This window comes from Crotalus tigris, unplaced genomic scaffold (genome assembly GCF_016545835.1).
Source record: "Crotalus tigris isolate CLP2741 ecotype Arizona unplaced genomic scaffold, ASM1654583v1 scf7180000017601.7605149639:7615979, whole genome shotgun sequence".
In the NCBI taxonomy this organism is placed as follows: domain Eukaryota; kingdom Metazoa; phylum Chordata; class Lepidosauria; order Squamata; family Viperidae; genus Crotalus; species Crotalus tigris.
Window position 1 is genome coordinate 944,530 of NW_024096505.1, and position 17,108 is coordinate 961,637.

The 17,108-nt window shown below is 38.9% G+C and overlaps 2 protein-coding genes across 6 annotated transcripts in view; one reads left to right on the plus strand and one right to left on the minus strand.

Annotated features, from left to right (window-relative positions):
- Positions 1-10,303, minus strand: part of TRAPPC10 (trafficking protein particle complex 10) — a 49,436-nt gene extending 39,133 nt beyond the window's left edge. The window contains exon 1 of one of the 2 annotated variants that reach the window (XM_039368286.1): positions 10,029-10,303. In XM_039368286.1, the coding sequence (XP_039224220.1) occupies positions 10,029-10,152 (124 nt within the window). In that variant the 5' untranslated portion in view covers positions 10,153-10,303. The remainder of the gene's footprint in view (positions 1-10,028) is intronic. The other variant, XM_039368278.1, reaches the window with a different exon arrangement.
- LOC120319450 (tigger transposable element-derived protein 1-like) lies at positions 9,713-15,473 on the plus strand. 4 transcript variants are annotated; one of them, XM_039368334.1, is made up of 2 exons: positions 9,713-10,030; positions 13,548-15,473. In XM_039368334.1, exon 2 carries the CDS (start codon positions 13,580-13,582, stop codon positions 15,464-15,466), a length of 1,887 nt encoding a protein of 628 aa, XP_039224268.1. In that variant the 5' UTR covers positions 9,713-10,030; positions 13,548-13,579; the 3' UTR covers positions 15,467-15,473. The 4 variants fall into 4 exon arrangements, with proteins under 4 accessions (XP_039224268.1, XP_039224257.1, XP_039224249.1 ...); XM_039368323.1 differs by lacking the exon at positions 9,713-10,030 and adding an exon at positions 10,417-10,472; XM_039368315.1 differs by lacking the exon at positions 9,713-10,030 and adding an exon at positions 10,479-10,509.
- Positions 15,474-17,108: the final 1,635 nt, after the last annotated feature.

A 17,108-nucleotide genomic window follows, 5' to 3' on the forward strand; every position in this document is an offset into this window, starting at 1 on the left:
AAGAAAGTACTTTCTATCATCACTGGTGAACCTGTGATAAAGCAAAGAAATACTGAAGCCAGATTTTTGTTTTGATTCAGAAGATTCTTACAAGAAATACAACACTGAAAGCAGATTTTTTTTTCTTTTAAGGTTATTGGCTAAAGAAATTGAAAGAAAATTCAGAACTTTATTATTATATGAGTGAAAATCCTATATGTGCAAAAATGAAAAGACATGCCAATTTCCATAATGGAAGAATGGAAGGAAAAAGTGATGGAATTGGCAGAGATGGCAAAATTAACTGTTCTTAATTAAAGAACTCATCCAGTTTTGTTTCCATTTAGAAACAGCTTCTGAACGTTATGCTTCAAACAGAAAAAAATGAAACTTTGATTAGATTAACTCTAAATGGCTATTACTTACTAAATATGTAAAGCAAAATCTGAGGTTGTAACATGTACTCTATTGCACTGAAAAAAAATTGGAAGTCACTATTTTTTTTCCTCTTTATCTTGCACTACTTTCCTCTGTTCCTTTATGATCTTTGTTATTTATATTTTATAATAAACTTTAATAAAACAAAATACGCTGTTCTGTACATGCATAATATTGCATATGAAAAGACAATTTACTATTAAATACAGTAGATTGGATACGTACCTAGTATAGGCAGATGGCACATCAGAGCAGCTTGCCCAAAGCTAGATTTGATATGAAAACTAAATAGGGGAAGGACTCTCTAAATATATTTTTCAATAGTGGCATACTTTGGACTGTCATCCTGTTCTTGGCAATGCTATCCTATTCCTGGTCAATAAATAAAAGTCTACCAAGATGCAAGCTTAAAAAAAAAAGTATTAAAGTCTAAATCAGACATGTCAAACACAAGGCCCAGGGACCGGATGCAGCCCGCAAAGTGGTTTCATGTGGCCCGCGAAGCCATCCTGGAAACAGTGAGGGAATGGCCCCCTCTGCCTTGGCCCTGGCCCAGGCCAGCTGGGAGCCAATGTACAATTTTGTGGTAGCCATCTATGCTGAAATGCATTCAGTCTTAGCTCCACAAGGCTGTCTGGAAACAGTGAGGAATCAGCCCCTGCTGCGTCAACCCCATCCCCTGGGTGCATGCTGGGGAGGTGTCACCTTTTGTGAGGAATGAAGAAATGCATCATCGCCTGGAAGTGGCCAGCAAATGGCCCTCACCTACTTCACATATTTGGTTTGATGGGCTCTGGGGGAGAGGTTTCAGCAGGCAGTGGGGCGCTCTCCTCACAGCGCCGAGAGGCTAAGCCAGGGGTGCGAATCCAAAAAGAAGCGGACGCCGCCCAGCTCCCAGCCTGCCCGGTTTCGGCAGGCAGCTGGGCGCTCTCCTCACAGTGCCAACAGCTGAGCCGGGTGGCGTGAATCTGATGAGAAGTGCAATGCTGTGAGGAAAGCGCCCCACTGCCTGCCTTCCAGGCAGAAATGGTGCATTTCTTCATTCCTCACGAAGGGTGACACCTCTCCAGCTGCGTTTCTTTTCTGTGAGGCTCCTCCAATGGACCATGCCTCAGCACTTGCCCTGGTCCCACCCCATTCTGCCAGAGACCCTCAGATCTGTCCCACTCGTGCCCAGGCCCCCACAGGCCCCCTTGACACAAACGATGTATAGCTGGCCATGCCCACTCATTAGGCCACACCCACTCCATCCATGCCCACCCAGTAGGCCACACCCACCCTAGCCACACCCACTCCCCCCCCCGAGGGCAACCGCAATGCTGATGCAGCCCTCAATGAAATTGAGTTTGACACCCTTGTCTAGATGCTATCACTGAAAAATTCTATCCCATAAGGTAATCTCCCAAGCAGTCTGATTTTAGTGTGGGTAACTACTGTCTTTTAAGCCATACTTCTATTTTGCAGCACTTAAGGTTCAAGCCTTGTATGAAAGTTGTGTAGATTTTAAATTTGCAATCAGTTTGATTTTTAAGTTAAACTATGGTCTATGCTTAAGAATTCTACTATAGACACTTAATTATCATACAAGTTCCTTGACAACTGTCACTTGAAAGTCTATTTCAGGGCTACTTTACAAATAAATTAAATACTAGGGCACTAGGCGAGATTGAATTTTGCTGCCTATTGTTATACTAGCTCCCTGGTTTCTTATTTGAATAACATAGCCCACTCGCTCCCAAAACTTGGGAACAAACATATGCTATATTTCTTTATGCAGATGACACTCTTTCATTTTCTCTAAGCCTAGCTGTTTTCCTTAAAATGGAGCCTCCTTAAAAATGGAGCCTTCCAAAAAATTGTGAGAATAGGACCTGATTGAAGAATGCCATGAGGCTGCTAAGCCTCGCATTGGCTAGGCACATCTGTCGGAAGTTGCAGAAAAATGGAAAGGTCAATTGGGTGCTGCTCCACAAAGAGATAGAAAAAATTTCCAAAGACCCTGCCAAGTAAATGGTTTTAACGTTATAAATTTATAATCATGAAACTTATTTATAATGTATACTTGCTAAAATCAAAAAAGTGATTTAAATCAAGCCAAATTACATCATGGAAAATGGTCGGAAGGATAAGCAAGAGACTATCTTTACCTTTAGAGCTGCCTGAACTGAAAGTAATTTTTCCCCTACGTGAAAATCTAACAAAGTTCTTTTTATTAAGTTATAAGCAATAATGACACAAAATAATTTAAATCACTATATTTTATCAAGTATAGATTATAAATCCTGTGTTATATATATTTGATTATTAACAGTGAGTCTACTGTACTTCTAGAACATCTCAATTATTTTAAAGGAATTATTCTTTTCTATCAATTCTTCTATATCAATTTATTTGTATATGGTTGTCTACAGATTTTATGTTGACAGCTGATTCACTGGACCTCACATTCACCCTGCCTAAACTCTGGTACAGCAGATTTCACAGAAAAACTATCAATGAAAGAAGAGCTGCGTTTAATAAGTTCCACTGCCACTACAGTGCTGACCTTCTCATTAAGAAATCCTTATAGTGTACAATTTTTATGAATTCATGTATTCATTTAAAACATACGGAGCAACTTATATAAAATGATACAATAATACAGAAATTAGAATATGGTACTTAAAAATGCACAATATAGAAATGTAATCAATTTACACGTTATGCTATTATCCTGGAGATCCAAGTTAAAGTACAGATAATTCTTGACTTACAACCATTTGTTTAGTGACAATTCAAAGTTACAAAGGCAATGACTTATGACCATTTTTCAAACTTATGACCATTGTGGCACGCCCATGGCCACGTGATCAAAATTCAGATGCTTGGCAACTGGCATGTATTTATGATGGTTGCAGTGTCCCAGGGTCTTGTGATCACCTTTTGTGACCTTCTGAAGAACAAAGTCAATAGGGAACTCAGATTCACTAAACAACTGTGTTATTAACTTAACAGTTGCAATGATTCACTTAACAACTATGGCAAGAAAGATCATACAATGGGGCAAAACTTAAGAACTATCTTGCTTAGCAATAGAAATTTTGGGGTTAAGTGGGATGTAAGTATTTTGTGTCAATTACTCTAAACAAAATGGAAAGCTGTACTACATAAAGATTGGAGGCAGCCAATACAAAAATAAAGCTGATGAACTTGCTGCTATGTAACATTATTAATCAGCAGACAGGATTTTCACAATGCAAAAATATCAGCAAGAAAATACTAAATATATAAAAATTTCTTTCCCAGTCTAATGAAGGCTCCAGGTCATATCCTACATTAAAATTCCTAATAATTTATTTTAGAAACCACAATGGCCAGACTCACACAAGCACTAAGCCATAATAAGCAAACCAAAATGTGGCTACAATTCAGCCACAGAACACCCACAAATCAAACATTAATCTTTATTTGTGCGATGTAGCATATTATTAAGATCAGTAGCATGCAAAGTATTTTACAAGAGGTAATTATAACTGTTCCTTCAAAAAAACCTGTATCAGCCTGCAATTGTTTAGTACTTTACTTAAATATTTAAATATCATACAAGCTAACACTATCATATGATTGCTTAATTCCTCTATTGTTTATGTCTACTTCTTCAGTGAGATCCATTAAGTCCAGAAAAATAGGACAACTGGGAATGTTTATTAACTCACTGGAGATGATCTTGTTCAAAGTCCTCCATGAAACTCCACATCCAATATGTAGTTTGCAAGTTAAATATTGTAGATATAGACAACAAATTACCTCCCAAAATATTGAAAATACCTTTAAAAGTACCATGTTTTGGCAGTTCCTAATATTTTAGAAAACTTAGGAAAATAAAAGTCTATCTATAAAAGTCAGTGACAATCAGTTTATAGTGGAAAGTACTGTTTGCGATCACTTTTTCTTTGCACAAAATTCTCTTAAGGCACTGATTTGAAATTTGTCACATAGGTATCCTCTTATAAGGAATCTATAAAATATATTATATTCCTCACTATAATACAAACAAATATAATATTCTTCACTAGGCCAATTACTATCTCTCAACCCAAATCAGCATTAAATTCTGTGATAGTCCAACTAATAAAAGGCTCTTGTTGCATCATGCATTGATAAGCCTCATTAGAAGGACCAGGCAAAGAACTGAAAATAATGAGCAGATTCTGCAAGACCAATCCTAAAAAATCCAATATTCCTCACTATAAAAAACATTTTACTACAAAATGTGGCAAACAAGAAAGTTACGGACTCTGAAAAATAGATGGTCATATGCTGAAAAGACATAGGACAAAAGACAGATATAAAACCACTTCTTTATCTCTCCCTAATAACCCATCTTATGTTAGTTATCTAAAATAGATATTGGAGAGATTTTTTTAAAGAAGTCATTTGTTTGATTGACTACAGCAAGATCTTTATATAGATCATGCCAAAAGCTGAAACATATTAAGGCTAATGGATATACTAGAATAACTTATTCTTCTTACAAACCTTTACCATAAATTAGAAACTACTGTAAGAAATGCATCTGGAGAAACTGCAAAGCCCAGCCAGAATAAGAAAGGAATTAAGTCAAGGACTAATACTGTCTCCACATCTCATACAGGGTGTATATTTAAAAATGGTGGGATTGAAAAAGATGAGATTTGAGATTAAAACTGGCAGAAATACTAACAATTCGAGTTATGTAGATTATGTAGATATGTTTTTGCTAAAGGCAAAAAATATTTAGAAGAGCTAATTATGAAAGTGAAAAATAGAAAGTGAAAAATCTGAGTTAATGTAAAAATATTAAAACAAAACTAATATCAGTCAGCATACTTAGTGAATTTATAGTTGGCAGCAGAAAAGTTTTGGTTTGGTTTAATTTCTTTTCCAGTTCAAGAATAGCTAAAGGAGAGACAGTGTACTGGCAAAATAAAGAGATTATTCCTAAGAAACTGGAAATAGCAAACTTTGGTAAAATCATGACTGATAAATATATTTTAGGACAAAGATCAAACTAGTTAAATCAAAGGTTTTTTTATGAATGGTTATTGTTATTAATGGCAGTAAACACTGAAAAAGACTGAAAGAAAAAAGATAAATGCCTTCAAATTAAGTAGCTGAAGACGGTTACCGAGAGTACTATGGACTGAAAGAAAAACCAAGCATTCAGTCCTAGAAGAAATAAACAAGAGTTTCTGTGAGACAATCATCAGCAAGCAGAAACTTACATATTTTAGACACTTGAAGCAAGCAGATGATGGACTGGAAAATAACTACTATTTGGTTAACAAAGTTAAAAAAGACAATAGATAAATTGAATGGATGAGATAAAAACACTATTACTGAATAGCTACAAGTTGAGATAGCAAACATTTGCCCATATAATAACCAAGAATGGAATAAATCACAATGGCTAATAACTGCAATACCTCAAAACTCCATTCATTGATTTCCATTTGATTATAATATTTAGATTCCTGCAAATGTGACCTTGTTGATTTTCTTTTTTTAAGTTGTAACTGTTTTCCTTTTCTGTTTGCCTCCAAGTTTCCCAAATAGAAATTTCCCAAAATTTGGTATAGTCAAAGTAAGCTTCCTTCAGGGCAAACAGAGAATCTATTATTTTCAGAGCTCATGGTAAGATAGTAGTCCTGGTACAGGCATACTAATTATATTTCATTTTCTTCGACAACTTTGAGAACTCCATCTTCAGTAACTTAAATTTATCTCTAATTGTGAACATGTCTTACTAATTTAATTTAAAAACTATACTAAAAGCAAGTTTAAGTAATATGTAATAATAATAATAGAGTTGGAAGGGACCTTGGAAATCTTCTAGTCCAGTGTTTCTCAACCTTGACAATTTTAAGGCATGTGGACTTCAACTCCCAGAATTCCACAGCCAGCATTGCTGGCTGTGGAATTCTGGGAGTTGTTCCACATGCCTTAAAATTGTCAAGGTTGAGAAACACTGTTAGTCCAACCCCCTGCTCAGGCAGGAAACTCTATACCAGTGATGGTGAACCTTTTAGAGACCAAGTGTTTGATGCAGTTGATGTCTGAAATTAAACTTTCATATATAAAACAAAGGAACATTTTTAAAGGCAGCATTAAAGACATTTATGGTTCACATATTAAAGAACTGAAACGCCCAATAATGGAACACCAATGCATGCAGTTTTTAAAAACTTTAAATTTGCTTCATTTAATTTAAAATTTAAAATTGATTCATCAAAATATCTTATTCTGAGTTTACTGGATTCTCCAAAGAATGTATTCAAAAGGACGTGCATCATTATTTTCTCTGCTGGCGATGTAAGAAATTTCAGAGTTCATTGGGTCATATGGATCACTAACATCTTTCTGGAATAATATTTAATGTAAATAAACAGATATATGGGAATATATTTTAGTGTTAATGTTAATGCTCTGTTGACACTTTGGAATGAAGCTATTCGTGAGCAATTATGATTGTTGCTTAGAGAATTGTTTTCAGAAATTTTAAAAGTAGGAATATTCCTGATATTTAAGCCTGAATTCCAGAAAATGTGACAACCTTTTTAAAGAAGGCCTATGTTTTCCTGTGGCATAAACTATTTGTAATGTTAGACAATAATTATTACTTTCTGCTAACTGTTTACATTCGATTAATATATAACATAAATTGATGGTTTCCCCTTTCTGGTTTTGACTAGCATAACAATAATATTTGCTTATACTACTGACAAAAATTAATCTTTATTATTTGTTGTTGTTAATTGCGAAGTCGTATCCGACCCATCGCGACCCCATGGACAATGTTCCTCCAGGCCTTCCTGTCCTCTACCATCTTCTGGAGTCCATTTAAGCTCACGCCTACTGCTTCAGTGACTCCATCCAGCCACCTCATTCTCTGTCGTCCCCTTCTTCTATTGCCTTCAATCTTTCCCAGCATTAGGCCCTTCTTCAGTGAGTCCTTCCTTCTCATTAGGTGGCCAAAGTATTTGAGTTTCAACTTCAGGATCTGGCCTTCTAAATAATCTTTATTATTATTATTGTGTTTGCGATGTATTTATATTTTATACATGAACTAGAACCTATTTTGGATTTAGATAAAAAATAAATCACATAAATGGAGAAAATAGAAAGAGGAAGGAGTATTAGGTATGTTTTCTGCTTTGTTATTTATAAAAAATAATAATTATAAAAATAATAAAGGTGGGTTAAAATAAATAAATACATACATACTGTAAAAATGGAGAGTTAGTTGCAAAAAGTGTTATCACATTCCTAAATTTTGCCATCGTAGTCTAACATAGCTATTCTCCTACAATATGAACATTAATTTCAATAAACTATGTAATGGGTGCAGACAAGCTTGAGCAATCCTAGTTAGACCAAAACACACATACAAGTAACTGAAATTCAATATCTTATTTTACTTTATTTGTAAGCTCCCCATTCCAGAAAAGTCTTAACTATCTTAACTGCTAGTAAGAAAACGCAGGAGCATTTAGCTAAATTCCTGGATAATACAACTCCTCTCCCCTTTGAGATTAACTAGCCTCAAGACCCTGCTTGAGCTTTTTGATTTTACAGTCTTTCCAGGGAAAGAAATAGAAGATTAATTCAGACAGTCCACTTCATTCAGATGGTCTAGGCCTTTTCAAACTAACTGCTGGTTGATGGCTTTAAAATAATATTGTGTTTTCTTTAACTAGTAGAAACTAAAAGGCATTCTATCTGCCTAGTTGAGAGAGAGGAAAGAAAAAGATTGTGGCAGTAATTACCTGTGAAAACAATTTCTCCTACATGCACCTTAGGCAGAGCTGGCTGGGTAAGTGGGACCAAGGATAGGGGCGGGAGGGGGGAATCCTTCGTACTCATTGACAGGATTTGTGAGTTAAAAGGCATGTTCAGGCCAAAAATAATAACAAGAAGCCAGGAAAGACAGCATCACAAAACCCTGACAGGTAATCAAAGAAAACCTATGCACTATATCTTTCTCAGTTATGGGATACTGAAGTGACATTCTCTCCCTTGCAGACCTTAAAGAGTTAAGGATTGCTGAAATAATATGAAGCCCTTTTACTTTGTAAGGACTTTTTTTCAGTATACTTATGTCTGTGAAACATAGTCTTTTCTAAGTTTTAAGGCTTAACATTCAACCAAAAGTAAAATTTGATTTCACTTATAACTTTTAGTCTTTATATTGGAAATGTGAAATGTACTGTCTTTTATTAAAAAGAATGAAGCTAAAACTATAACTATATTAAAAATGCAGACTAATCTCTGATAGAAACAAACATGTTTATGCACATAACCAAATGCAAGCAATCGGTGTTTGTCAAGTAGACTTGCTACTAAGAAGTCAATAAATATAAGCTTAGAAATATTGTAAGCTAGTGGAGTAATCAAAAAAGTATGTTTCCACCACCCATTTTAGACAAGCTATTATTGTTCATCACACATATCACAAACTAACTTAACATTATAAAACATCAGGGCTAAAATAGTAAGACTGAATACTCCGCATGAATGAAAACCTGCTAGAAATGTATTTTTATTCTATTTCTATAACTCAGATTATTTCTGCTCTGCTCATTTTGAAGAAATATAGATGGTGGGACAATATATATCTTGACTTAAACTTTCTCATGTTATATTTCTAAATTGAGAATTATTTATTCTGTTTCAAAATATATCTACATTATTGCTTATGTTTATCTCTTTAAAATGTGCCACCAATAGCAAAACTGATGGTATAAAAACACTCTACCTTGAAACTGAAAAGTGGGAAAGGCTCTTAACATTTCCATCTTTTTACATTATAATAGTTATAACATAGCCCTCCAAATGACAGTAGGCCAGTTAGGATAACCTGTCATTTCTTAGGACATCAGCCTACTACTTTCATATGTAAATAATACATAGCAAAAGGCTTGACAATGCAAATTTCCCATAGTTGTATACATCATACAACTGAGAGATCTGGGGCCAATGAACGCTTTCCATCTGAGTTTCCCAAAACCAGATTTCTACAATTCCTTTAGCAACTCCCTTTCTATCAAACCCACTTTTCCTAGGTTTGTTTTGCTCTGAGAGGAAAAGTGAAGCTGAGATATTCGGTACGTCCATGGTTTGGGATTCCTAAGAATCTGATTATATACCCATCCTTCTAGCTAAAAGAGACACGTGTAGAATCGTTTGACATCCAAGCACAATAAGTGTGAATAGATTTTTCTCCAAAAAGTGCCTCCCGTGCGGAATATTTGAACAAGCACTGAAGAGAAAGAGCCTCGGCAAGGGCTGTGCCCGTGCACCGTCGGTCCCGTAAGCCGAGCCTCGGTGGTACACGGTGTTATAGGCTGAAGCAAACCTCGGCTCTTCGGTCAACCCCATAAGGTTGACCCGACACCTCGCAGGACACCCGCAGCCAAACCTCCAGGCAGTGACACCCGACACATGAGCGCCTTCCCCCGCGCAAAAAAAAATCCGCCTTTCCCGGCGCCAAAGGTTCCCGCCCCTCGCCGGTGACCCAGGGCGGGGGATGCACGGAACGACCCTGCCGCAGCAGACTCGGCCGCGGCCGCACGCCTCCCTGCCAGCTCACTCACAGGTAACGATGGGCTTGTTCTCCATGGTGTAGATAACCGGCGACTTCTCCACCGTTGCCCTGTCTTCTCCCGGCGCCCCTTGAGTGGCCGCTATGACTGCTACCGCCACCGGCGCGAGGTCCATGGACGGGCAGGGAGTTCAGCCCCGGACCTTCCTGTTCCGAGCCATAAAGCCGCCGCGCCCCGCACTCCTGCCGCCTCCAGCGAAGAGACCCTCCTGAACCCCTCCCCTCCAACCCCAGCCGGCCCCACTCGTGCGCTAGTCTCTCGGCTGGAAGAGCGTTCCAGCTTCATCCGCTTCCTGTATCGCCGACAAGCATTACCCCTTCCGGCAAAGGGAGAAGCGGATGTTAAAGGGGAGGGTGGAATCTGCCGTGACCTCCGATTACATTTTTTTTTTAAAGGGGAGTGTGCAGTGGAAAGGAAGGGCTGGGAGAAGAGCAGGTAAGGGGGTGGTGGATGCCTGTCATTCCGGAGAAAGGTTTGTTTGCAAAGGGAAGTGGGCGAGCGGAGCAGGGCTATTGATATTTTTCTTCTGGAAAAGGAATATTAGCTTGCATTCTTTATTTCGACATAATTGTTATCTGATTTTTTTTTCTCTCCCGAGGAGTTGATGTAGGCACCTTCTTGATTTCATCCTGGCAAATAGGGGCATAACATGCACGTCGGCAGAGTATTGTTACATTTGTTGTTAAGTAGAATAAATAAATTTTACAAATAGGTCACATTTTACAGCTGTGGATATTTTTATTTATTTACAGCAATTCTGTAAGGCCTGATGTGTCATTCTAGACAATATACAGGTAGGCCTTGCTTACCAACTGCCTTGTGCTATGATCCTTCACAGTTACCATGCTACTAAAAAAAAAAAGCTGTGATAAAGGCACACATTTGCAATAGTCGCAGCATCCTTCAGACTTATGATCACTATTTGCAAACTTAACAACTAGCATGCATTTTTGCTAATGATAAGCAGAGCTAATACAGTATTATTAAGTACAGGTAGTCTTCAACTTACGAGCACAATTGAGCCCAAAATTTTTCTAAGTGAGACAGTATTAAGTGAATTACTGCAATTGTTAAGTTAGTGACACAGTTGCTAAGTGAATCTGGGTTCCTCATTGACTTTGCTTGTCAGAAGGTCACAAAACTGAATTATTGTAAGTTGAGGACTACCTGTATTGTAGTTCTTCTAAATACAAACAGAAGTATTTTATAGATAAGAGATAAATTATAAAACAGTGGTGGCAAACCTATGGCACGGGTGCCAGAGGCGGCACTCAGAGCCCTCTCTGTGGGCACGCGTGCCGTCGCCCCAGTCCTAGGCCTTCAGCTGGGTTTTATAAAACCTTTTCGCTTTAGGTCTCCACCGCTATGTGCAAAAAAAAAAAAAAGGTTCAATCAGTTAATTTCAACTTCTCGTGGGAAAAAAAAGATCTTGCAAAGTTGGAATTGATTGATTGAACTTTTTAGTCCCACCCAGTCTGCTGTTACCACCACAGCCACGCCCACCCAATGGGCCACACACCCCCAATTGGCCACACCCAGCCAATGGGCCACACCCAGCACCCGACGATGCATAAATGGGTTTTGGGTTGCAGTTTGGGCACTCAGTCTTTAAAAGATTCGCCATCACTGTTATAAAACATTCTAACCCAGTGGTTCTCAACCTGTGGGTCGGGACCCCATTTGGGGTCAAACGACCATTTCACGGGGGTCGCCAAACAAGGCTGTCCACCATTTTTCCCCCCTTTTCTTTGGCCACGCCCCTGGCACCTGGTGATGTATAAGTGGTTGGGGGTCACCACAACATGGGGAACTGTATTATGGGGTCGCGGCATTAGAAAGGTTGAGAACCACTGTTCTAACCTTTGTTTGGGGATTGATCTATCTTATCTAAAAAAAAATCCCATGCATTTGGCTCTTATACATTGTTATTCTCACTTAATGACCACACTTGGGGCCAGCAGCAGTCACTAAGTAGAAAATCATGTGGGCTTATTTTATTTCCTCTTTGGTCACTAATTAAAGCAACATGGTAACTAAATAGAAAATCATAATGTGAAAGTTACTCCACTGTAACTCTGAAAAGTCGCTGCGTGAGGCAGTCAGTAAGCATGGGCTATTTTTACTCAGTATTCAGTGATAGCTGCCTATCAATTTGCATGTGTTCAAGTAGTTTTTTACATATACAATGTAGGCAAGATATCCAATTTTTTAGCTCTATGAAGGCAACATATATTGGAGTAATAAAGTTTTTTATGTTTGATTACTGCAGTAAAAAAAGTAAAAAAGTAAAAAAAAAATCCTGCTTTCTTCAAGGTTGAATTCAGAAAAAAAAGAACCTGCTTCCTAATGCTTAAGCAGACTTTTTTCCTTCTTTTCCTTTTCCTTCTTCTCCTTGCCTCATTTCAATTGAGTTTTCTTCCCTCTTTCCTGTTCCCTTTCCCTATCCTTTCCTGTTCCCTTTTCCTATCCTTATTTTCTGGAAGGGAACTATATAGACTGGTTGCCAAGTGCCTTGTGTTCACATGATTGCCACTTGTAATCTTCCCTGCCAGTCTCTGCAGAAAGCCAATGGAAAGGTTGCAAATCACTGTCACCTGCCTAGATGTCTCTGGTGGCTGATTGAAAAAGATCCCTGCCATTTCATGCCTGCTCATCTCGGCAGCTGAAATCCAAGTATGCATGAAGCCCAAAATCCCCGCCTTCATGGAGACCCCCAGAGAGCAGGGAGAGAAGGTCACCCAACTCCATGCCTGCTTGAACCTCTGCAGCTGAAATCCAAGCATGCATGGAGCCCAAAATCCCTCCACGGCCAGCGAGGACTCTGTTCACTTAAGGATTCATGAGATCATTTAAATGACCACAGTGGGGAGTGCTGGGATTGCAGTCATTAAATGAAACAGTCACTTGGGTGTTGTTTAATCACCAATTTGGTCAGTGACCAAGAGACTGATCTCTATTGCGGTCATTAGGCAAAAACTACTCTGAGTGTACACTCTTGTCTTCATATGTGACAGTGATTTGTGTGTATGAGAGAGAAAACAACTGATTTACGCAGATGACAGACCAACCTGAGAATAAAATACTTGTGAACCAATATTGCTATAGGAGTCTATTCTGTCTATTCTCTAAACTCCTGAATTTCCTATGAACCTTTGGCTTTTCTTCACAAATGGATTGTATGTACAGTCAACATTCACAGTTCAGTCTTGCCCATTATCAAGAATCAGATTCAATCTTGCAGGTACTATACACTAAGGGAAAAAATGATCAGGTGGAGCTGGGCAGGAATTCAGTTAAGAACAAAATTGGGGTATACAAACAAATATTTAATATAGTAAATAAGTGAATGTGAAATGCATTTCTGCTAGTAGTGGCCATTCATGGGAGAAAGAATTTTTTAGCAAATAAGAAACATACATTTTTGCACTACAACACTGCTGCCCCCATCCATCCCCATCCTAATACTGAAGATAAATCCTTCTGAACCGTTCTGTCTCTATCTATCTACAGTACTTTGCAACTGGCTCTTATTTTGGCTGGCAATGTCTTCAAAAGGAAAGAGAAAGAGCTCCACTTCAATTAAAGAAGGAATGAAGAAGCAAAGGAGAACCATCAATCTTGATTTGAAAATGAAGATCATCAAAGCACATGACGAAGGGAAGAAGGTAAACATTATAGCACAAGAAGAAGGGCTGGCCCATTCCACCATCTCCACTATTCTGAAGGACAAGGAAAGGATCAAAAAAGCGATTAAAGGAGCATCAGGAACAGATGCCATTATAACAAGACATCGAACAGGCCTCATCCACGAAACAGAAAAACTACTACTACTTTGGATTGAAGATCAAATCCAAAAGAGGATTCCGATTAGCCTTTCTCTCATTCAGGCAAAGGCGCGCAGCATTTTCACAACACTGAAGGAGAGAACGGGTCAGGAGTGTACTGAAGTGTTCACTGCCAGCCGTGGCTGGTTTATGCGGTTTCAGCGAAGATTTAATTACCATAGCACACGCAGGTCACGTAAAGGTGCAAGTGTTGATGAAGCTGCCAAACGTTTCCTGGATGAACTTGATGATATTATTGCAAAGGGGAGCTATTTGCCTGAACAGATATTCAATGTGGAGGAAACCTGGTTATTCTGGAAAAAAATGCCAGACCGGACCTATATCCACAAAGAGGCCAAAGCAATGCCTGGATATAAAACATTTAAGGAGAAAGTAACCTTGCTATTGGGTGGAAATGTCTCTGGATTCAAGCTGAAGCCATTTCTGGTCCACAAATCGGGGAACCATCGTGCATTCAAAAACGTATGCAAGCGCAAACTGCCTGTTTATTACCGATCCAATCAGAAGGCTTGGATGACACAAGTCCTCTTTGAGGATTGGTGTATGAATTGTTTTATACCTCAAGTAAAGGAATATTGCTTGCAAAAAAAGATTCCTTTTAAAATTCTCCTGCTCCTTGACCACAGACCTGGACATCCCCCACATCTCCACAATATCTACCCAGATGTAAAAGTGGTTTATCTACCCAAAAACACCACCCCTCTCTTACAGCCTATGGACCAGGGAGCTATCGCAATATTTAAAGCATACTATTTACGTGCAATGTTTGTCAAAGCCATCGATGTAATGGAGGAGGATAAGAGGGTGACATTGCGTGAGTTTTGGAAAAACTACAATATCCTCCATTGCATCAAAAACATTGCAGCCGCGTGGCAGGGTGTCACTATGAAATGCATGCAAGGGATTTGGAAAAAGTGTTTAAAATGTTTTCCTGCTCTGGTAAATAATTTTCAAGGGTTTGACCATAACAGAGATTTGGATGAAATAAATAAGGAAATTTTGACCCTCATGAAATCCCTTGATTTAGAAGTCAGTGCTGAAGATGTGAAAAGTTTGATAGCCTACACTGAGGGAGAACTTTCAAATGAAGATTTAATCGAACTGAAAGAAGAATTGGAAGCACGAAGGATCAAAGAAGAGGAGGAGGAAGAGGAGGAGGAGGAAGAAGAAGAAGAGGAGGAGGAGGAAGAAGAGGAGGAGGAGGAGGAAGAACCAGAGGAAGAACCAGAGGAGGAAGAGGAACCACCAGGGGAGGAACCAGAAGAGGAGGAAGAAGAAGAGGAGGAGGAGGAACCAGAAGAACAACCAGAGGAGGAAAAGGAAAAAAATGTAGAAATTCAGTCCAAAAAGTTCAATGTGAAAGCATTGGCTGATGTTTTCTTGGGTATTAACCAAAATTTATCAAAATTACAAAGTATGGATCCAAATATAGAATATTTTGGAAAGGTGTATCAGGATATGCATGAAATCCTAAGGCAGTGGTTCTCAACCTCTGGGTCGCGACCCCATTTGGGGGTCGAACGACCATTTCACAGGGGTCACCAAACAACGCAGTCCGCCATTTTTTTTTCCCCTTTTCCTTAGCTGTGCTACTCCCTTTTATTCTATTGGCTTTTGAAAGCCAATAGAATAGACTCTCTTGAATAGAGTCTAATTCTATTGGCTTTCAAAAGCCAATAGGAATTGTCCAGGCTGTCTCTGCCCTGCTGAGCCCGCCAAAAGTCCCATTCTGCAAATGGTGCTGCAAGTTGTCTGCAGCGGAGGCGAGCTGTCTGGAAGTTTCCACCCCTCCCTGCTGAGCAACTACTAAAAATGTAAGTAAAAGAGGGCCAGGGGTGGGAGGTGGAAGGCCGGCAGGTGCAGGGAGGGTTGCTGGCGTGCGTGTGGCCCGGTGGGTGCCTTACCTCCCTTGGGCTGGGCCAGCTGGTGGCCGTCCTGCGCCGTCGCTGCCCCTTGTCAGCTACACCTCGGCCAGCACGGGGCGGCACCACGCATGCGTGGCGCTCCCGGGCAGGGAAAGTCCTCGATTTACGATCGGTTGGGTAGTCCTTGACTTACGACCGGCTGAGTAGTCCTCGACTTACGACCGGTTGGGGGGGTCACGGCATTAAAAAGGTTGAGAACCACTGTCCTAAGGTGTTATCATGAAATATATGAAGGAAAAAAGAAAAAAACTTGTGCAAACTAAAATTAGTGGCTTCTTTAAGAAAGTTACTCCTACCATGACTATAGTTCCTCCCTCATTCTCCTCTCCATCTGGAGGAATAGAAGATCGAGACAATCCTCAACCATCAACCAGCTGTCCCAATGTATACAACTTTTCCAAAAACATGAGAAAAGACTATAATTTTGAAGGACTTTGAACAAGTCTGATTTTGTACTCATTTTGTTAAAAATGTTGTTCAGTTCTTGAAAGATAAAAGAAATAGTGTTTGGGAGGTAGAGATAAAATTATAATTTGCAGGCATTTGATTATTCACTTAGTGACTGCTTTACTTGACTGAACTGAAGGGGAAGTACTGCAAAATCATAAGCCCAGTCACAGTCACATAATTTTCTGCTTAGCGACTAAATTGACAGTCCTAATTTTCTTAATTGTAGTCACTAAAGGAGGACTAAAAATGTCAAAATTTCGATTTTAAGTAAAATAAACTATATAAAGGACTAAAATGTAAGTTTCTAGTTAAGATTTTATTTAAACTAAGAAAATAGCTTTATAAGTGAATGATAATTATTAAGATCCAGAGAATTTAGGCAGAAGATTGTAGGATTTGGAGGCTTCTATGTAAAATGCACAACAGTTTTATTTTTGCAGCAATGTCTTGAAATCATGTTAGATCCAATATTAGTAATTATCACTAATATCAGATGCAAAGCATTTTCACACTTGTGGCCCGTGACTTGGGCAATTTGAAAGCTGGTTAAATCTATTGAATGAGCACCTGTTTTCCACACAACCCTTTCCTCCACACATTAAGGAAAGCAATTCGTATTTTTTCCCACTCACCTATGACGCTTAATGAGCGGAAACCAAGTCAGAGGAACCCATCAATCACTTTCCTTTAATTCCCTACATTAAAATCAGAACAGCACCGCTGGTTATTCTTGTTCCTGTGGCAGTACATGGTAAAACCAATTGAATTTGTACTAGCCTACTTTTCTGCTGCCTTGAGGAGGAGCAGAATGTGCATTAACATGGTTGTGAGGAAGAGTCTTTATTTTGGAG

Bases quoted from the DNA above. Each gene is read 5' to 3' on its own strand.
- LOC120319450 (XM_039368315.1), top strand. From the start codon at position 10,488: ATGCCTGTCATTCCGGAGAAAG. The intron at 10,510-13,547 runs GTTTGTTTGCAA...ATCTATCTACAG, and splicing joins GCCTGTCATTCCGGAGAAAG to TACTTTGCAACTGGCTCTTA.